A 23,091-nucleotide genomic window follows, 5' to 3' on the forward strand; every position below is an offset into this window, starting at 1 on the left:
TCCGGTTAAATGAACGATTATTCGTACATATAAATATCCCGCCCATCGTGTCGATCGAGTGTATATGGTTATTTATAGGCAAGTCCAATTGTAAATCTTTATATTAAATTAACAAACTATCATTTAATTAAACAAATATAAAGCCCATTAATAGCCTATAGTCTAATTTCCACAAGTGTCGTTCTTTTGTCCAAACCCCAATTATGGTACAAAGCCCAATTACCCAATTTTAATATTTAGCCCAACATCACGATTACTTCGGCATTAAATAAGCATAATAATAACTTAGCTACGAGACATTAATTTAAAAAGGTTGAACATAACTTACAATGATTAAAAATAGCGTAGCGTTACATGGACAGAATTTCGACTTACACCCTTACAACATTCGCTAACATACCCTTATTATTAGAATTTAAAATTAAAATTAAAATTATAATATATATATATATATGTATATATATATATATATATATATATATATATATATACGTGAGTGAGATAGAGATATAGGATGGATATTGTGTCAACCAAACTGCGAATTTATAGGGGTGTCGCCTGGATTTCAGGGCCATGTGATCGCATGGAAAATAAGCCTACAGGCCATGCGATCGCATGGAGGTAGGTATCAGTTCACATGAGTTTTTTTTCTTGTTTGCCGACGTTTATAATATATAATATAATATATATATTAATTTTAAGAATTAATTATATATTATATTATATTCATGTGCATAGTTGACTCATAACTTTTAGTCCGTTGCGTCGAGCGTTGAGAGTTGACTCTGGTCCCGGTTCCAGATTTTCGAACGTCCTTGCGTACAATTTAATATCTTGTATTTTGCGTTTCACGTCTTGTACTCTTGTAATTTTGAGACGTTTCTCATTAATAATTGGAATCACTTTGATTGTACTTTGTACTTTTGAGCTTTTTGGTCGTTTGCGACTTCAATTCGTCGAATCTGTCTTTTGTCTTCACCTTTTATTATTTAAACGAATATCACTTGTAAATAGAACAATTGCAACTAAAAGCTTGTCTTTCTTGAGGGATAATGCTATGAAATATATGTTCGTTTTTAGCATTATCAACTTCATCTACAGAAGGAAAGATGTATGCATATAGTTACGCACCTGAAAACACTCGGAACCTGAGTAAACGTTTAACACATATCTGTGCTAGCTCCTTTGGCACTGTTATTACCGAAAATAACTTTACAATCTCTCTCCAAATTAGCCAATTTTGTCACAGCTCCAGTAAATTAACTTCGACTTTCATTCGAATTAGCCTTATTATAACCTCGATATATAAGTTGCCTTTCGTCATCGTTACCGGAAAATCGTTATATTCCACCATATTAGCAGTAAACTTACCAGCAACTTCATTACTCATTGGCTTAAATCTCTCTGAAGAACCATTATATTTGTTCATTAAAACCTTATCATATATTCATCCGCATCTTGTAACGAGAATAGCCATACCAATTACCGAAAATCGGCAATCAGTATTTTGAAATATCGCAGCATTTCTACATCAACAGTTATATGTATACATATAACATTCACTTCTTAGAATTAGGATCTTACATTCTGAAATTCTGAAAAGCACCTAGTCTGCAAAGTAATACTCGGAATGTTGAAAAATCTGATGAAGCAGCAAAAACTGTAAACAATCTTAACAGTCGAAAGTTTGATGATAAAGAATAGTATGTTGACAAAGCTCATAAAGTTAGAGCTGGAAAATGGATTGAGAAAACCATGAAGGAGACTGTGGACAAATTATAAAGACTAAACCTGCCTTCAAAGAATCCAAATGATTCAGTATCTGCTGAAGTCATTAACGAATACCTTGCTCCTGACTCTAAACCTTTACGGACAAATTTTCATCATCATCCATCGATATTAGAAATTCTAAGATATCATCATATTTTTCATTACAAATATCCTCAATATTTCTGAAGATATTTTCATAACTAATCTTATATGAAATCATTTATCTCTTCGCGCTATCAGTGTTACATCATATATGAAACTGTTAGTTTCTATATTCTGTAAACTTTCGAGTTTAAACTATGAATGATTTTGAAGTAGTGTTGGAAATTGATGCATGAGTTAGTATAATATAATGATACTTGATCAACGTGATTATATTACAGTAAGTCATGATGAGTTTCTAATGGAACATAATGATTCACAGATCCTAACGTTATCATGTGCCATGTTACACGACTCTTGCATTATACTTGATCTCTAATTATACCAAGAACATATTTCTTGATAGTTCTATCTTTTTCCATGATTTCTGGTAATTTAACCGATCAAGATTTTGCTATTACCATCTCTCTCTTAGAACATGATCCATGGTCATTCGAAATTTCATACCTACAAAATTCTGGACCATTATTTGATGTGCTTAATGGATAAAAGAGAAAACAAAAGTATGGAACTCCGAAATATAAAGGAAATGAAGGTAGTGGATTTATAGTGAAATATTAGACAAAACAATCAAGCCAGATTATCGAATTAAATCAAAGAAGATACTAATTTCCCTAATCTACGAAGAATCAAATCTTTTATAGATTTCGAAGATTTTCTCTAAATCCCTTAAATTTCGGAAATCAACCGTGACTACGTCACCGGTTAAGATGAATCTGCAATTATTCATTTCACTCTTTAGTGATAGCTTCATTCGTACTCTTCGAGTAATCGAATTATCTTATTCGTATTACTCATTAATGATAAAACTCTATTTATCAACTCATATTCGTAATGAAAACATTTTTATTGTTAGCCATAACCACCTCACTCAAATTTCGGGACGAAATTTCTTTAACGGGTAGGTACTGTGACGACCCATGAATTTTCGACTCAATTTAAACTTAATCTTTATATGATTTCGATACAATAAGCAAAGTATGTAATGTTGAGTCTAGAAAATTTTGAAACGATGTTCATATATTCAATTGACCTTCAACTGCTCTCGACGATTCACAAACAATTAATTGTAATTAGATATGTGTGTATGTATATATATAAATATAAATAATAATAATTTGAAATATAATTTGAAGTATTATATGTTGTTGTTATTAAAAATTAATAAAATAAAAATAGGATATTATAATAATTATTATTTAAAATATATCTCTATATATAAATAAGTTATATTAAAAATAAATATTAAATGATTGTAATACTCGTTTGATGTTTCGATTGATATTAAGCAAGTTAAATTCAAACTTATGTAATTTTAAAATAAACGGTGATACGAAAATGAGTTCTATAAACTTTAGGCTTATTAAAAATGTATTTAGGAACTATTTGATAAGTTTTATCACTTTTTATATTTTTCCCATAAATGAGAGGGACAGTTGATGTAATTTTTATTTAATAATTTAATGATTGAATTTTATACCATAATGACCAAAATAAATAAATATAGTTAATTTAAAAATATGAGATTTTTCTGAACACTTTTATCCGCCAATGATTAACAATGGATCACGAAACCGAGTCCATGATTTGGTGTCGGTAGAGTATTCCAAATCTCTGGCTGCTTAATATTTAAATTGGAATTACTTTTGGCTTTTCTCAACATGATTGGTGATATTTTACCTTTATATTATTATTAAGTTATTATATATAGTTATATATACATACATAATTATAGGCATAGAATCACCAAACCATTCCCATTTCCTGTTAAATACTCGTTCGTGTTCTATGAACAACCACCTTCATGATAATCAATCATCACACTCGCTAAATCGAAACCCACTTGTTGCTCGATTCCGATCACCACCTAAGAACACCTTCATCTCTCTCTCTACAATCCTTCAATGTAAACAATAACCATCTTCAACCACCTTAATTCGTTTACTATCAACATCTTCAAAACAACCATCTTCACCACCCTAACTCCACCGGTCACTAACCCAAACACGAGAACCACCATCAAACCACTAACCATCATCTCATTACTTCTCTCTTTCTCCTCTCTCTAACCCTCTTTCCTTTCTCTCTATATCACTTCTCTCTCTCATCTTCTTAATCGAAAATCACAACCAAAATTCTATATTTTTGCTATTATGAACACCACCACTGCAACCCACATATAACCACTGAATTGCAGCTACTACTGCTTGTTTCTGTCTGTTATTGCTCAGCCTCAAACATCTTCGAACACCACCCTACCCCGCCACCTTCCTTCTTGCTTTACTATATCGTGAAACTCACTCCCATCACTTCAACCAATCGGACCACCAGCTTGCAACTAACATCAAGTGCCACTGCTAATCGTTACTGTTAATTACTACTGCTTTTAGTCATGATCAAGTGAAACCACCGGCTACAATTACTGTTACGGTTACTTCTTCAATCTTTTTTTTTCTTTCCTTTCCTGTCTCGATCGAACCACGCAAACACCATTTGTTTACTACTCCTTGTTAATACTACTACTAAGCTACATATACTTTCGGTGTTAATTATATTTCAACCGAACACCTCATCAAACCAAACCGTGTATCACTGTTCCTTAATGTTTCTGGCTCGATACAAGCAGACCAAAACCCCATTTAAATACTGCTGATGTACACTCCTTCTTCAGTTTTAATGATGATACGATGAGCTGTATAGGAGAAGAAGAGGCGATTAATGTTCATGTGTTAACAAACAAACCATTTGGGCAACTTGTTAATTAAATTGCAAGTAAAGTGATCCATAATTAATTAAACTTTCTTGTGTTAGTGTTATAACAAGTGGGATAATAAAAGTTAAACAGATAGAGACGTTTTATTCTTGCTGTAGAAACCTAAGTCCAACCGAATGTGGCTATGGGCCGTTTCTATTTTGAACTGTGATATACTTGGGCTGTATTTTATTATTTGGACATCTCTTATTCATCATGAACTAAAGGCTATTAAGTTAGGATACATTTTATACTTGGGCATTTGTGATTAGATTTTATTTTGGGCCGAAATCCAATTGTAGATAGTATGATGATATTGGTACCGTGATGATAAATGGTGGTTGAGAATGATGATACATTAATGATATTGCCACGATGATATTAATGATGTGACCATAACATGATGATCGTAATTACTATGAAGGAGATGATGAACGAGATCGTAGACGAAGGAGTTAAAAGAAGATGATGATTATTAGGATTGTGATTATGATGAACATAAGGATGAAAAAGATGATGTGTGACGACCCGAAAATTTCCGACCAAATTTAAACTTTAATCTTTATATTATTCAGACACGATAAGCAAAGTTTGTTAAGTTAAATCTCAAGAATTTTAAACTGTGTTCATACATTCATTATAACCTCGACCAAATTCCGACGATTCACGAACCGTTATATATAAATAGATATGTATATGTATATATATTATAACTTGAGAATATTAATAAAGTATTAAACGTATAATACTTTACACGAACGTATTTGTTTCAATATGATTTTCGACGAAAAAATATATATTAAATGATTGAATTATCAGAAACATTGAATTATGATTACAAGTCTCTGTTGAGAGGTCCACTATGATTTGAGAAAATCTATTCCTCTTAACGATATTCAGAATAATTTATAAAGCTATTTATAAATAAAAACAAAAAGTGTCATTTACGAAAGTTAGACAAAAGTTAGTGGAGAATTGGTTTCCATAATATTCTATTAATCTATTTTCAAACGTACAAAGACGTTTTCAGTTTAAAAAGAACTTTATTATTAAAACGTATATAACTTTTATAAATATCTAGAATCACTTTTGACAACTCATTACTTAACCAGTATAATAAATATAACGATATTTATATTTTATTTCATTAAATATATATAACGATTTAAATTAATATTATATATATTTATACGCATATTATACATACATAGTTTTTTATACTTTTACTATACTTTAACTTTACCTTTACTTTACTTTTACTTTACTTTAACTTTAATAATTCATACTTTAATAATTCATACTTTAATAATTCACTTTAATAATTCATACTTTAATAATTCACTTTAATAATTCATACTTTAATAATTCACTTTAATAATTCATACTTTAATAATTCACTTTAATAATTCATACTTTAATAATTCACTTTAATAATTCATACTTTAATAATTCACTTTTATAATTCAAAAATTTATTATAAATAGAATTCAATAGGTTTCATTATTTCATAGAAACTTGAAAATATATTTCTCTAAACTCTCTCAATAGATATATATATATATATATATATATATATATATATATATATATATATATATATATATATATATATATATATATATATTTGCTCTGTATTATTTCAAGATATTATTAGTATACATAAAATATTACGACGGAGTGCTGTCCGAGTGATTTCAAAATAGTTTTTTTGAATGAGTCGAAGCTAAGGAAATTATGGGTTATAGCTATGGAGGTGATGGGTATGGTTCATGGGTATGCTCGTGAGGTCAATCTAGTGTTTATCATCTCCGTTGCGTCTACGTACTTTTCTGCAATATTGAATCTCAATATTGATACGTTCGTGAATCCGAGGCCAACCTTGCACTTATTAAATGACGTTATATGTATTTTTACTACGAAATACAGTATTGTGAGTTTCATTTGCTCCCTTTTATATATATTTTTGGGACTGAGAATACATGCGCTGTATTTATAAATGTTTTACGAAATAGGCACAAGTACTAAAACTAATTCTACGTGGGTTTAAACCAGAAATATACCCTTAGCTTGGTAACATTAAACTACTTGTCTATGTACGGTAGGCGTGAATCCTAAAGATAGATCTATTGGGCCTGACAAACCCCATCCTGACTATGAGATGCTTTAGTACTTCGAGGTTATTTTAAACACACCTGATCTGGTGTACTTCAGAGGGTAAAACATGAACGTTAAGGCTTGTTACCGGGTGCCTACAACTTATAGAATACTTTTATACACTTGCGAGTGTATATATATTTATAAACGGAAATCTTGTGGTCTATTAATATATTGAAATGATTGTTATGATAAACCTGTGAACTCACCAACCTTTTGGTTGACACTTTAAAGCATGTTTATTCTCAGGTATTAAAGAAATCTTCCGCTGTGCATTAGCTCATTTTAAGGATATTACTTGGAGTCATTCATGGCATATTTTGAAAGACGTTGCATTCGAGTCATTGAGTTCATCAAGATTATTATTAAGCCAATTATAGTTGGATGTATTATGAAATGGTGTGCATGCCGTCAACTTTCGTTGTAAAGAAAGTTTGTCTTTTAAAAAAGAATGCAATGTTTTTAAAATATATCATATAGAGGTCAAATACCTCGTGATGTAATCAACTATTGTGAATCGTTTATAATGTATATGAACGGGTCCTTTCATGATGATAATAGGATGATCATGTTGATGTTATGATTATGGTGAATTCGGTTAATTTTAGGAACAATAAGAAGTGACAGAAAAAGGTTAAAAGAAATTAAGATGGTGATTATTTCAGGAAAAAAAACACAAATGGCGTAATGGTTAGGATTGTTTTCGGGTTAGCGGAACATCGCGGGTTCAAACCCGGACTTGGGCATTTTTATTAGGACTACTTCCTTGAGGTAGTTTACTTATTACGCATTATTATTATTATTATTATTATTATTATTATTATTATTATTATTATTATTATTATTATTATTATTATTATTATTATTATTATTATTATTATTATTATTATTATCATTTTTAACATTAATATTATTATTTTTATTATCATTTTTTTATTACTAGTATCATTATTATCTTTATAAAAATCATATTATTATTATCAATATTATTACTAATATTATTATCATTACTACAATAAAAACTAGTCAATATAGGAATATACTTAACTAAACTATATTAACATTTTAATTATTTATACTATATAAAATAAATATATTTAATTAAGTTATTAGTGAAAAACATAATTTATTAAAATAACAAGTATATCACTAATAATATATAAACTTGTTCGATTACCATTATATGTGTTAACATATGCATAAATGATATAGGTTCGTGAATCCGAGGCCAACCCTACACTTGTTCAATGTCATCATATGTATTTTTTACTAAAAAATACATTATTGTGAGTTTCATTTGCTCCCCTTTTAAATGCTTTTGCAATATATATTTTTGGGACTGAGAATACATGCGCTGCTTTATAAATGTTTGACGAAATAGACACAAGTACTTAAAACTACATTCTATGGCTGAATTATTAAACCGAATATGCCCCTTTTTAGTCTGGTAATCTAAGAATTAGGGAACAGACACCCTAATTGACGCGAATCCTAAAGATAGATCTATTGGGCCCAACAAGCCCCATCCAAAGTACCGGATGCTTTAGTACTTCGAATTTATCATGTCCGAAAGGAGTCCCGGAATGATGGGGATATTCTATATGCATCTTGTTAAGGTCGGTTACCAGGTGTTCACCATATGAATGATTTTTATCTCTATGCAGTTTGCGAAATGCCTGATATGAGATGTATATTTATGGAAAGATTGAAATCTTGTGGTCTATTAAAATTATGGAAATGATTGATTACGATAAACTAATGAACTCACCAACCTTTTGGTTGACACTTGAAAGCATGTTTATTCTCAGGTTTGAAAGAAATCTTCCGCTGTGCATCAACTCATTTAGAGATATTACTTGGAGTCATTCATGGCATATTTCAAAAGATGTTGCATTCGAGTCGTTGAGTTCCTCAAGAATATTATTAAGTCAATTATAGTTGGATATATTATGAAATGGTATGCATGCCGTCAAATTTCGATGTGATGAAAGTTTGTCTTTTAAAAAAATGAATGCAATGTTTGTAAAATTGTATCATTTAGAGGTCAAGTACCTCGCGATGTAACCAAATGTAATGTATTCGTCCTTATGAATTAGGACGAGTCGCTTCATTTTAAACTTGCATGAAGTTCAATTTATACTCTAAGCGACAGTTAAATCGTCAATAAATCGAAGTTTGCTGTTAACTCGATATACTTAAAATTTATTAATTTCGAGCTCAACTTATTTGATATTATAGTAGCTTTGAACTCAATTTAAGTTTAATTTGTTTAATCCATTTATTTTTTGAAATATAATATTATATATTAATTTAACTTTTGTGTGTGTACTTTTTGACTTTATATCTTAAAATTTATTATTAATATCTCAACTATATTATGTTAGACGGAATAGATAGATAGACTCAAGTCCGGTTGTGGGCTTAGTCTATTAGAGTTAACTTTATTTTTTTTTAAAGGCAAATAACTAATATATTGATATAAATATTTACACTACACGAGAATACAAGGATTAGAACCGAAAAACCAATGAACGACCTTTGAAACCAAGACGCTAGATCTCACTTGCTTGCAAGCTGGGTGACTAGAACAAAATAGTGTTGGAGTCATAACGACAAAATATCTCCTAGCCGACCCATTTAGACCTATTGTCTTGGCTTTTCCAGATCGAACAGAGGTAACACGAAGGAGACATATAAATGTTTACATATGAGACCAATTACGTCCACACGACAAAACGACTTATGTAGACAACAAGTATAAATATAATTAACCTACACCTCTTCGGTTATCAAGTGGACCATCGAGTGACAATGGATCATGGTGCCAACGAAACCAATCCATATTAAGTTTCTTTGAATGATTATTGATCCAGTTATAGCTTTTCAGCTGGATGTCTTTGAATAAAATTGCATCACCTTTTTTATTTTTGGAGAAAACCGTTTCGTTCCGGTTTTGCCAAATGAAATAACAAGCCACCCAAATGACAGCCTGCCATACGTTTTTGAGGGACGGGGACGAGCAGGGGCTGTATGTTCACGATAGTAGCTATTCGAAGATGAGATTTGGAGGAGGATCAAATTTCCACCATTTGAACAGACGTACCCAAATTACTTTAGCGAAAGAGCACGTGAATAGGGCATGTTCTACAACCTCAAGGTCGTCATCGCAGACCGGGCAACGTGTAGATCCAAGATCAATTCCCCATTTGTCGAGCTCTGTAAGAACCAGGATTCTTTTACGCCTAGCCCTCCAGATAAAAATAACAATCTTTAAAGGAACAAGATTGTTGGTTATTATTTCACATACTGCCGAGTCAGGAAGGATAACACATTTATCGATGATGTTCGTTAATTCTTTGACCGAGAAACCACTGTGAGATGTAAGATTGCAACGCCAGCCGTCCTCATGCCTGTTACAGGGCACAAAACTAACTAAAAGGTTAGTGAGTTCGGTGAGGTCCCCTTGAAGTCTCCCGGAGATTTCCCGGAGTTCGGTTAGGGTTAACTTTATTTTTTGGGTTTTTGTACTCTATAAATATCGTGATATAAAAAGTTATATCTACTGGGTTTTACTGCTTAACATGGTATGAGACAGATCTAATCCCGAGACCTAGTTGGCTGTCCCGTGCCGCATCTAAGCCGCCCCATTCCCAATCCACCATCTTAAATAAATAAAACCCTAGAAACCCTAAACTCATAAACGGGTCGGGCTTAATCATAATAGTGTTTTGTTACAGTCCGAACTTTTGCGATTTCATCGTTCAGACTGTCGGGAAGTGTTAGAGAATATATTATGATTAAGCCCGGCCCGTTTGTGAGTTTAGGGTTCCCCAAGGTTTTATGTAGCCTATATATAGCGTCTAACGTAATCAATAATAATATGGGGGTTTACATTATTTATATAACATATTACATTATTATTGTACATAAATAATAATTATTTAATTGTAATCATATGACTTTATATTATTTATATTTCATTGTACATAACAAAAATAACCTATGTTATTGAAAAAGTCAGTTAGGCTTGTTATCTGATTGAGATTGGAATAAGATTATAAGAAGCTCAAATTTCAAATGATACTAAAGTCAGACTTAAACTCGTTTACCTTCACCTCAAATCATAGTATAAAACATTTTATTTTATCAAGTCTAAAATCTAAATTGGGTGAGCAGTGAGTAACTCGCCTCATTTATACTTCTATTACTTTTAAGAAAAATACACATTACATTCATAATATTTCTAGGATATAACGTTTATAAGCCTACTAAAATATATATATGGTAGGGCAGGAGTATCTAATGAAACTATGACTCGAGTGTTTTTGTCAATCTTTAATGTTTAAAATTTAAGAAAGATAATTTTTAAATTCTAATATAAAATTGTATAATTGCATATAATATAATATATGTAATAGTTACTCTATAATATTATTATTATTTTTTTTTTCTTTGACTTTGTGTACACCTAAAATGTAAATTCAAGATAACTACCCAAGCTTTAGACGCGCAACGACTAATTTGTTCAAGATCTGATCTGTGCTAAGCTGGTAGCTACAAGAGTATTATATTATAATTATAATAATTATATTATATTATAATAAAATAATATATATCAATATTACTCAATATTATTATTATTATTATTATTATTATTATTATTATTATTATTATTATTATTATTAATAATATATTATTTATAAAACCAGGACTTTAAGGGGGATGATTCTCACACACACTTTTTTGATCCTCACACACCAATTTAAAGAAATGAAGTATTATTAGAAGAGTAAAAGGTTAAAATAGGCGTGTGAGGATAAAAAAAAAAGTGTGTTAGAATCATCCCCGGACTTTAAGGATGAGCAAATGTGATGGAATGAAACGTGAAGCTGACTAAAAATAATGTATACATCATACATGATATACGTAGCCATGTCGATGTGGACTATTTTAGGATCACTGTTGGACGTGGCCCTTATCAAATTTCCTGTTAAACCTGGCAACACTATAGTTGGCTGTTTGCATATGGTGTTCCTTTCCACACTGGATCCCACCTCCCAAACTGTCATCGACACGTACTATATATACAAAAATCATATATTCATATTACACTATTTTGATTATTATTTCAGTTTTATCCTCATCATCATACATACTTTTGATATCAAATACTTTTGGATATCAAATGTTATCTAAATTTTGAATCATTACATAGTCCCAACTGATTAAGTTTTGAAAGGCAATATTATTATATTATTATAACAAATGATATGATGATATATATGCATATGAAATGTCATATGGGGAGTGATATTTACACAACTCATTTTTATTATGTACACAACCATCATGCTTTACAGTATTATACTGTACAACACTGTAGAATACGATGATTGTGTACATAACAAAAATGAGTTGTGTACATATCATCACTCATATGGAATAAAGAGTTGATCTCACACACACACACACACACACACATATATATATATAAATTTTGGTAGTTTGGGGCATTTCAAACTTCTTAAACGATATTCAACAAAAAAAAACTACAAAACTGCCCCCTAAACTATGATCCATTCTACAACTTTTTCAGGGATATAACATGTAAAATTACTATTTTATTAAACAAATTCCACCCAAATTTTTAACAGGCCGTTTCTTCCTGCTCGCTGCGATTTAAATTTTTCTGACACTGTCGTTCAACTCGAAATAATCTTACGAACACAACGCAACTAAATATACGCGAAACAGACGTTTTTTAATAAAACGATAAATATTTCGGACTATTTTTCAAACATATATACACACATATAATAAACAACCCAAACTAACTACGTCATATCGATGGTTTCGTCCCCTTTTTTACGCGATTTTACTGGCGTTAAAAAAGCGTAGGCCATTAGGTACATTATCCAAACACACCCGCATCAACGTGTTTTTAATTATGTAAATACATAACACTATGTTAAATATGAGTATGCAACTCGAAAAACCCCGCTGCATCGCGCGGGCCTCTCTTACTAGTTATATGTTATAACACGAGGCTCAAATGTACAGAATTCTTCAGGAACAATAAAACAACCCTCAAAGCGAATCAAATATCAAGAGATGCGCGAGTCACGTACCCATCACACCTTGAAAGACAATCACCCCTCCAGACCGAATTGTTGTTGTTAGTTTCACACGACTTCATATTGATTCTCATAACTCGAATATAGTTACCAGGTGGCAAAGGATTCTTCCACAAAAAGTTAACATTTTTATGTGATGTGTAGCGTATGATCGGCCCCCTAAAGACTAAACTTATCGGCTAGTGTATAGAGATTGATAGGATTGGATGTATGTATTGTGAGGTCTACATTGAATCCTTGAATCACTTTTTATTTGAGTGTAGTCTCGGTAAAGATTTGAGGCACAAGATCATTTTATGGCTAGATGTTCGATTCCCTCAGTTTGAAGAATGGAGCGATTAGATTTGTTGGTTTAATGTTGGAACAGTGATTCGAACAAGAAGAATAAGGTGTATGTTGTCATCTCGTGCATGTTATGGCACATACGGAAGTTTCAGGATAATATAATTTTTAATTCTCAAGAGGCAAGAAGATCTTGATTTCCGACTCGATATGTAGTTTTTCTTTTAAATGGATGAATAATAGAGGGCGATGTAATCTTTGTTGGGTCGAGTGGGTTAAAAAGTCATTGTAATTTTCCATTGTATTTTTGGAGGTCGGCCCATCTAGTTCTTTATTAGGGGGTTAAACCTTTGTTTTAATAAAAGCGATGTTCCAAAAAATGGGATATCTCCTATTTTCAATTAAAATCGTACTGAATTATATTAATTAGACATTACATTAAACTTATAAAAGACTCACGTTTTATTTATCAATCTGACATGGGAAGAGTTGTTACAATCTCTCCGGCCCAAATTCTTAACGTGTTAGTGTAATAATTTATAATTGAATGTATTATTTATAATAGTAAATTGTATAAAATTAGTTAATGTAATATTTTAGTTAATGAATGAAAATATTATTATTAAATGATTAGTTGTTTAAATTAAGTAATATTATGATATGATTCTCATATACATCCATTTATTCAGAGCTTCGATATTTATAAAAAAAATACTGACGTGAGATTAAACTAATAGTTCAATTATTCATGTTATGGAGTTATGGTTGGAGGTGCTTTAACGTCCATTATTACAGTTAATCTTTAATAGTAAAAACTGTAAGTAGTTTCCGTACAAGTTATTATTAAGAAAAATAATAAGAATAGTAAATTCGTGGTTTGACTTTGGATAAAAATTCATCAACCCCAAGAATAAGGAAAAGAAACTGGTCCATGAGTTAGAAAGTTCGGGATATTCATGAAAGATATTCACTATTCAGAATGACGAGTCTTGTTTTCTCAAAAAGTAATTGTGGTTAGGTTTAGGTAGCCTCGTTGGTTTGGTTTGATTTCGTCTCCCGATCGGCGAGTGTGTCTTTTTGAATTTGAGTTGTTGCAATTTGTCTTCTGGATTCGGATCATGGTTACTTGTTTTTGTTCGTTGGTTTAGGTATATAATATTTAATGTTTGTTTGTTAGTTGTTATTTGCATCGTAGGTTTTGTGGTTGGGTCCAATTGTTTCTTGTTTTTTTATTTTTTTTTTACGGTCAAAGAATAATTAAATTAGAAAAAAACGATCCTTAGCAAGGAGCTAAGGGTTGATTACAAAGGTATAGCAAGCCATGAATTCCAATTGAAAACTAAATGACCTCTATTTTTAATCAAACGAAAAGTAATTAATCTAACAAAATCAAATAAACTACTCTTGTTACAAAAAGAATCTGAAAAAACGAGGCCGTTCCTGAATCGCCAAAGAGCCCATAACGACGTCACCATAACCGCAATGATCCTATCCTTGGAAGAAGACCGTAAACGTACACCTTCTAACCATACCAAAAAAGAATCTCATGAAACAAAATGAGGCATATCACAATCGAGTCAAATACGAACTTTCCACCATAAATCACGAGCCAAATCACAATCGAAAAATAAGTGGTCTCTAGTTTATACCCCATTAATACATGACGGGCAAACAATCGAAGAAACATCAATCCCTTTCGCGGAAAGATTCCAACGAACCGGGAGGGAATCTAAACGAAAACGCCATAAAAAAACATTAACTTTTCTAGGGATAAAGTCGTACCAGACCGTGTGAATCTGCGATGTGGGAAGTAACTTATTATCGATCAACTCCCTCGCTTTTTTCACCGTATAACACCCGTCATTAGAAAACGAACACAACCATGAATCCGGCCGATCACTTAGCACCGGTTTACCAATAGTCTCGAGAAGAGTGTTTATAAGAGTTTCATTTCTTCCACCTAAGTTATCTCTAACCCAAGTGAACACCCAATTACCGTTCACCCATTTATCCGAGATGGTTGCGTTAGATGTAGAATCAAGGTGGAGAATTCTATTAAAACGAAAAGAAAGCGGTTCATTTCCAACCCATAAATCGTGCCAAAAACGTATGTTGTGACCATCGCCCACAAGGATCCGAAAAGAATCAGAAGGAAGTGTCTGATTAGAGACCAATTTCGAGCAACAATTAGTGATCGATGACCAGGTAGATGAGCCAACAGTAGCATCGAAAAAATTATGGCCATGGATCGACTTCATAACTCTAGTCCATAAAGCATTCGGGCTCTTTAGAAAACGCCACCACCATTTAAATACTAAGTCGTAATTAAATGCTTTAAGACTTCCAATATTGAGCCCGCCTTTATTAAACGAATCTAAAACTTTCTCCCATTTAACCCAAGACATTTTTTTTGGTCGAATTACTTCCACCCCAAAAGAATGTAGCTCGTATCGATTCAAGACGTTTAATAATAGTAACGGGGCATTTAAACAATGAGAACTAATAAATCCCCAAACTACCCATTACATATTTTATAAGAGTCAATCTACCACCAACCGACATAAGATTCGCTTTCCAAGTGGCCAGCTTCGTACGAAACTTAACTACTAGCGATTTCCAATTCAAAACCATATTCATATTAGAACCAATGGGAATACCCAAATAAGTCGTAGGAAACGTACATACTCGGGTGCCCGTAGCATTGGCGAATGTTTCCACCTCCATATGATCTACACCAATTCCAAAGACATGCGACTTATTAACATTCAACCTTAAACCCGAAGTTTTGTGAAACACTTCCAAGATAAGAAGAATTCGCCTCAATTCTATGACATTCCAATCCGAAAAAATCACAACATCATCCGCATAAATAAAATGGGAAAGACTAATATTCTCAGTCCCCACATTAATCCCACGAATAATATTTCTTTCCATAGCTTGACGGAACGCTAAATGAAGCCCTTCCATAACAATAATAAATAAAAAAGGCTAAGCGGGTCACCTTGTCTCAAGCCACGTTTCACAGGAAATTCACGAGTCGGAGAGCCATTTACAAGAACCGAAGTACGGGCAGAAAAAAGGCACCCCTTGATCCAAGAACACCATTTGTCACTAAACCCAAGAATCGGTAACATAGATAAAAGATACTCCCAATTAACAGAATCATACGCCTTCTCAAAATCGACTTTGAACATGAGCATCTTTTTATTTTTACGTTTATACCAATCGATAATCTCGCTCAACATGAGAGGCCCATCTAAAATCTGACGTCCAGCAATAAAAGCCGTCTTACGTTTGTTTTTTGTTGTTCTAAGCTCACATTGTTGTTTGGTGTATCACGTTGTTGTGCCCTCGTTTTACTTAGTGGCGTTTGGTGTTTGTCTATTGTTTGAGTTCCTTCTTAACTTTTTGTATCGTTTTGAGTTCGTTTTTTTTTCTTTTTTGATGAAAATCCTTTTATATATTTAATTATTCTTATTATTATTTTCGAAGAAAATATGTTATAGATAAATAGAGTAGTAAGGCCATATGCTATCGTAATGTGAAAGAGATTGTTAAAGGCCGCCACTCACTCACCATGATAGTGAGCACATTGTGAAAGGGATTGTTAGTGAAGGTAGTAACGGATTGTGAAAGGAGGTGTGTGAGTTCCAATTTAAATCATGTGTGTATTTATTTAATAAATTTAAATGGGTTAAAGTTTGAAATGGAGTGTATGATAGTGAGTATTTAGTGAAAGGAATGTTAAAGGGTTTGTGTTGATGTGGCGCTGATGTGGCAGAGAAAATGATAGTGAAAGGGTTGTACCATAGCAAGTGGCCTAACCGTCATGTAATATGACTTAATGGATGTTAACAACAACTGTTAATATTACGGAGTAGTAAAATAAAAAATAAAATAAACAGAGTAGTAAAATATATCATTCGTTCCATAAGTGTTCATCATTGACTTTTGCAGTCTTTATTATTTAAATAAGTTTAAATTCATTTGTTTGTGTTGCATTAAACTTGATGAAAATTAATCTCTAGTGGACGTAGGATTCTAGCTCGGTATCTCTACGATTGCGTTGTATCATACATTGTATTTTGCGATTTGTGAGTTAATATAATATCTTGCTTTTCAAAAAATAAAAATAAAAAAAATAAAAATAAATAAAAATTAAACTTGATGAAAATTATATCAATAATAAAATAAATAAATAATTTAACCGAGGGAGTATAAAATAAACGGAGTAATAAATTAAGACAAACACCAAGATAAAAAGCCCATTTTCCACTTCCCCATGTTCCTCAAATTTTCCACAAGCCCACACTGAAACTCAGCACACTAACCCCCCAATCACTCTTAATGCTTCCCCCTGTTTCCTGCTAACTTACGCCCATGGAAAACTACTCTTACAATTCCTACCCTGAATCCGGTGGTTCTTCGCCGCGATCACGCGAAATCGACTTTGATAATCCACCGCCTTGGGATGATCAATCAACCGGTTCGAACAATAATTATAAAGTCAAGCTTATGTGCAGTTATGGCGGTAAAATTCACCCTAGACCTCACGATAACCAGCTAGCCTACGTCGGCGGTGAAACTAAAATATTAGCCGTTGATCGTACAATTAAATTCAACGTTCTCGCTATTAAACTATCAACCTTATGTGATTCAGACATGTGTTTTAAGTATCAATTACCCGGTGAAGATCTCGACGCGTTGATTTCCGTCACGAACGATGAAGATCTCGATCACATGATGAATGAATACGATCGATTAAACAGAGCGTCACCTAAACCGGCGAGATTGAGGATATTTCTATTTCCTAATACTGTTTCGGTTACTGCTCAAAGTCCGGCTCATAGTTTTGGATCCACTGAAGGAAGATCGGATCGTGACCGTTTCGTTGATGCGTTGAATTCCGGTCCGGTTCAGTCGGCTGGAAATGCTGATTTTCTATTCGGCTCAGAGAAAGGTGTAGCGCCGGTTCCGGTGCCGGTTCCTGCTCCGGTAATGATGCCGGTGCCGGTTCCGATAGTTCGGGATCAAATATCAGATCCGTCGGTTCGTCATCATGAACCGGACGTTTCCGGTCTAGATGAACGTGCAATCGAATCGGATCGGATCCAGAAACATATTCAGGATCTGAGACGGTTACGAATTACAGAAGATCAACAACAATTACAACAGCAGCAGCAATTACAACAGCAAAATATGTACAGGAGACAGAGTGATGAATACGCCGGAGATTATTACGTACAACGATCGGCGGAAAAAGTAACTACGACGACGTTACCTGGAAACGTACCGTCTCCGTCACCTGGATATCAAATCTCCGGCGGATTTACGGCGTCTAATGTTTCATCCGATCAACAACCGGTTTATATGGTACCTGCTCCGTCTAATATGTATCACGCGCCTATTGCTAGACCAGTTACAGGTCCCGTTAGCCACGGTCAAGGCCAAGGTCAACCTCAAGGTTACTATGCATATCAGAGGATGCCGTCGGATGTTTACCGGGAACAACCGGTTTATAGCGACATGCAACCGGCACAACAGGTAGCAGCACCACAACAACCTGTATTCACTCCACAACAACAATTACAAAAACAAGAAGGGATTAGAATGGTTCAGTCAACGGCTGGGATGACAGAGGGAAGTTATGGTCAAGTGGCGTATGATAACGGCGTCGGTAGGCATGTTTACTATACTGCGCAGGGAGCTATGGTAACACCACATCAGCAACCACAACAAGCGTTGCAACAGAATACACATCAGTATCATCAAGCAATGGGAGTAGTACCAGGAACATTGAGTCAAGATGGTAAGGTGATTGCTTCAACAAAGGTACCTCAAGGCTCTATATGATTCTTATGAATTGAATAAGTTCGTTTCGAGTTTATTTATAAATTATTATATGATGTTGAATAATCTAAGTCATGGTATTCTGATAAGTGTTTGTGTGCGTTATAAGTGTAGTATAGATATAGATATATATTAATATATTGTCGTATGTTCATTCAAGTTGTTATGTATATATGTGTTTGAGAATCGATATAAATTTGTGCTGTTTATCTATACGTATATGGTCTATATAAGTTTACAAGTTACTGTTCTAGAATTTCATTATGTTCTTATATAGCATGAAAATAAGTTTTAGCAAAATGGTTGTGACTTTGAGTGAACTTAAGTTTATGGTAAAGTTACTGGTAACCTACTAATTGGATATTAGGTATTAGCATGAATTGAATGGTGTAAGGATGTTTGTAATTGGGTTGTTGATATTATAATGAACATATACTATATTATATTAGGGGTCCATTCAATATATTTGGAAAAAGAAAGGAAAGAGACCTAGGATTGAATAAAAAATGGAAGATGATGGGGGTGTATGGATAAATGGGACAAGTGTTGAATCGTTGCGTGGGTTGATAATATTCATGAAATGTGACTTGTGATGAGTTGCCATGTTTTAAAAGCGATTGATGGGTTAATGTTATGCAATCAAAATTGGTTGCGTTCCAAATTTAACCAACTCATTGACCCTTGGTACATCCTATAGCAGCCCCCTTTCTTTTTGACTATATGAAATCCTTGAAATTCCATAGCGAGTAGATACTTTCGCAAGATCCTAAGACCGTCTCTATCGCGGCGTTTTCAGAGGAAAAGTGCCACCAACACGCCGCCAACACGTGTCTAACGCGGCGTGTTGGTGGGTGTAATTGCCGGCGTGCTGGTTGCCAACACGGGAAAGGAGGACCGCGTGCAAGGATTTGGGGTGTACGTGTGATGCATTTATTGGTCTGAAGGATTTGAATTCAAATGTAAAACGGTTATATGTGAACGGATATAATTTAAATTAATTAATTAAATAAATAAATAAAACATTTATATCTATATATACACGTACACCACACACACACTTTCAATATACAATTTCAAACTTATTTATCTATACTCTTCCAAATTTTAAAACATAATATTACTCTAAATGGATGCCTTTTTACGCATTGTAGACGATGATTCTTCCGACGATGAAATGTTGTTAAATGTTATGCGTTCATGTGCCGAAGAGCTAGACCAAGAAGCGGGTGAAGGCTCAAGTCAGAGACCTACACGAGCACCTCGAATGTATCTTCCTAGGGATCGCGAAGGTGCGGATAAACGTCTATTGAAGGACTATTTTGATGATAATCCTACGTATCCTGATAGCAAATTTAAAAGAAGATTTCGAATGAAACCGCAATTATTCATGCGTATCTTAACAGGTATATTTGAATGTTCTATTGATCCTTTACCCTCGCACTTTGATTTTTTTAAAGAAAAATACGACGCGGTTGGTCGTCAAATTTTTAATATCTATCAAAAAATCATATATGTGTTACGCCAGTTGGCTACGGAACAGGGGGTGATATGTGGGACGAATATTTGCTTATGAGTGAGCAAACATCGTTAAACTGTTTAGACAACTTTTGTTTATGTGTTACTGATTTGTACCAAAAAGAGTATTTACGAAAACCAACTGCGTATGATATTGAACGAATATACGCAGCGCACGAAACAAAACATGGTTTTAAGGGGATGCTTGGGAGCATCGATTGTATGCATTGGGAATGGAAGAATTGTCCTGTTGCATGGCAAGGGCAATACACTAGTGGTCATCACAAAAAATCAACTCTTATTCTCGAAGTTGTAGCTTCGTATGATATGTGGATATGGCACGCCTATTTTGGTGTTGCAGGTTCCAACAATGATATCAATGTGTTAAACCAATCACCATTGTTTGATTCCATTAAGAACGGTACCGCTCCACCTACACCATTTACAGTAAATGGTCATGAATACACACATGGTTATTATCTCGCCGCTGGTATTTATCCGGATTGGGCTACACTTATTAAAGCATATTCATCCCCAACCGAAGACCTAGCTGTAAAGTTTACACGGTTTCAAGAAAGTGCATGAAAGGATGTCGAGCGCACTTTCGGTGTTCTTCAAGGTAGATTCAATATATTACGTGTGCCTGGACGAGCTTGGAAAGCCAAAAAAATGTCCCGCATTTTATACGCTTGTATTTTATTGCACAATATGATCCAAGAGGACAACGGTTTTGCTATAACTTCACTCGACGAAGAGTATTTGAGAGAACCAGAAACCCAACCTGCTTTTGTTAGGAATCGAAATGGTACTCGAGCAACACGAGAAAAGGAAATACGCGACAAAGATGTGCATAATTCACTTCGTGCAGACTTAACCGAGCATATTTGGAATCTTCCACCAAATTTCCGTCGCACGATTTAGGAACTATTTAATTATTGTAATGTTTTTTAATGAATTTTTATTGTAATCTTTTATTGTTTAGGAATTCTAAATTATTGTAATCGTATTATTTTAATTTTAGTGTGTTTTATTAAATTTAGTTGTTGTGATTATAATTTACAAAAAAAATAACTAATTAAACAAATAAATTAAAATCAACAAAAATGAAAAAAAAAAAATTAAAAATACCTCACCCCTACCCATGGAACACACCACTCAGCACGCCACCCATTAGGCAGCATTTTACCAGCACGCCCATCAAGCACCCCACCCCCACCCAGCAACACGCCAACACGCCTCGAAGGGTTAAAGATGGTCTAATCTATTTTCTGATTAAATAAATTACTAGATGTTTTTTCATACTTTTAGCATTCAGTTCTAGCTATATCACTATCGTAGTGTTTTCGGACCCAGTGACCGTGTAGTGGTGATGGGTGACGACGGGTAACCTTAGCTCGTCGTTAGTCAATTGAGTGACGAAGGAGATGGTCGGCGTTTGATTATTTATGGGCAATCATAATTTAACACAAATATATTTATAGTATTAATTTATATTTTTCCTACCAAACTTTCAATTATCTTTTAACACATCACTCAAAAAATTTCAGCCCCTCAAATTTAACACTCACTACTAATTACCTTCACATCATGACATTATCACTTTTTTCCAAAAAGTGCAATCCCTTACTACACCTCAATGTCACTTGGTGTCACGGTTGAAAATTATTTTATTAGCACTCGTGTATATTGATGGCAATAAATGTTTCATCTATGGATATTCACCCGATCCGACCCATTTATAATGGATATGGATAATGTAAATGAACGAGTAATGAATATGGATATGTATATGGATTTGGATTTAAATATTTCGTGGATCGGATATAGATGACAATTTATTATCAAAAATATATCCGTTACCCGAAATACATTTATACATACATATATACGTAGTAAAATACATGCATATGCATGTACATAGAGATCTACATATACATATAACGTAGAAAATATTAAATTATTAACAAAAATAAGGGTTGTGAAAATTACAATCATCTAATTGTAACTAATAATATTAGACGTTACACATGTAGATTAATTTAAACATATATTTACACATATTATAATGTATTTTGTTCAGTTAAAATCACAAATAACGACAAATTACAATGAAAACAGTTTTAATAAACTAAAAACATAAAGATTATACATTTATATTTGTTATCATCTATATTTATTGTCAAAATTGTCCTTAGATTAGTATTTTATTTAATATTCAACTGATATATATTAATCCGCTTAATTCAACGAATATGAATATGAACAGATGAGTTTACGTTAAATGGATATATATATATATATATATATATATATATATATATATATATTATTAATATAGATGAATAAAAATTAAATGGACATAAATGTAAATATGAGGATATGACATTATCCGATTTGTATTCGATCTATTGTCATCTATAATTTTGCATTCAAATATTGAGTATGATATTATTACGAGAGATTATAATTAAA

General features: G+C 32.9%; 2 protein-coding genes across 2 annotated transcripts; both read left to right on the forward strand.

Moving 5' to 3' along the window:
• The first annotated feature begins 17,508 nt into the window (after nt 1-17,508).
• On the forward strand, nt 17,509-19,313 carry LOC139890894 (uncharacterized). The gene has a single exon (XM_071873820.1). The coding sequence runs from the start codon at nt 17,635-17,637 to the stop codon at nt 19,105-19,107; it is 1,473 nt and encodes a 490-aa protein (XP_071729921.1). The 5' UTR covers nt 17,509-17,634; the 3' UTR covers nt 19,108-19,313.
• Nucleotides 19,314-20,230: 917 nt separating this feature from the next.
• On the forward strand, nt 20,231-21,204 carry LOC139887903 (uncharacterized). The gene is made up of 2 exons (XM_071870951.1): nt 20,231-20,507; nt 20,630-21,204. Exons 1-2 carry the CDS (start codon nt 20,231-20,233, stop codon nt 21,202-21,204), a joined length of 852 nt encoding a protein of 283 aa, XP_071727052.1.
• The last annotated feature ends 1,887 nt before the right edge of the window (nt 21,205-23,091 follow it).

Source organism: Rutidosis leptorrhynchoides, chromosome 2 (assembly GCF_046630445.1).
Source record: "Rutidosis leptorrhynchoides isolate AG116_Rl617_1_P2 chromosome 2, CSIRO_AGI_Rlap_v1, whole genome shotgun sequence".
NCBI classification, from domain to species: Eukaryota; Viridiplantae; Streptophyta; class Magnoliopsida; order Asterales; family Asteraceae; genus Rutidosis; species Rutidosis leptorrhynchoides.

Coding starts and splice junctions, on each gene's coding strand:
- LOC139890894 (XM_071873820.1), top strand. CDS start 17,635: ATGGAAAACTACTCTTACAATTCCTACCCTGAATCCGGTGGTTCTTCG.
- LOC139887903 (XM_071870951.1), top strand. CDS start 20,231: ATGGATGCCTTTTTACGCATTGTAGACGATGATTCTTCCGACGATGAA. Junction 20,508..20,629: donor ATTCATGCGTATCTTAACAG/GTATATTTGAAT, acceptor GTGTTACGCCAG/TTGGCTACGGAACAGGGGGT.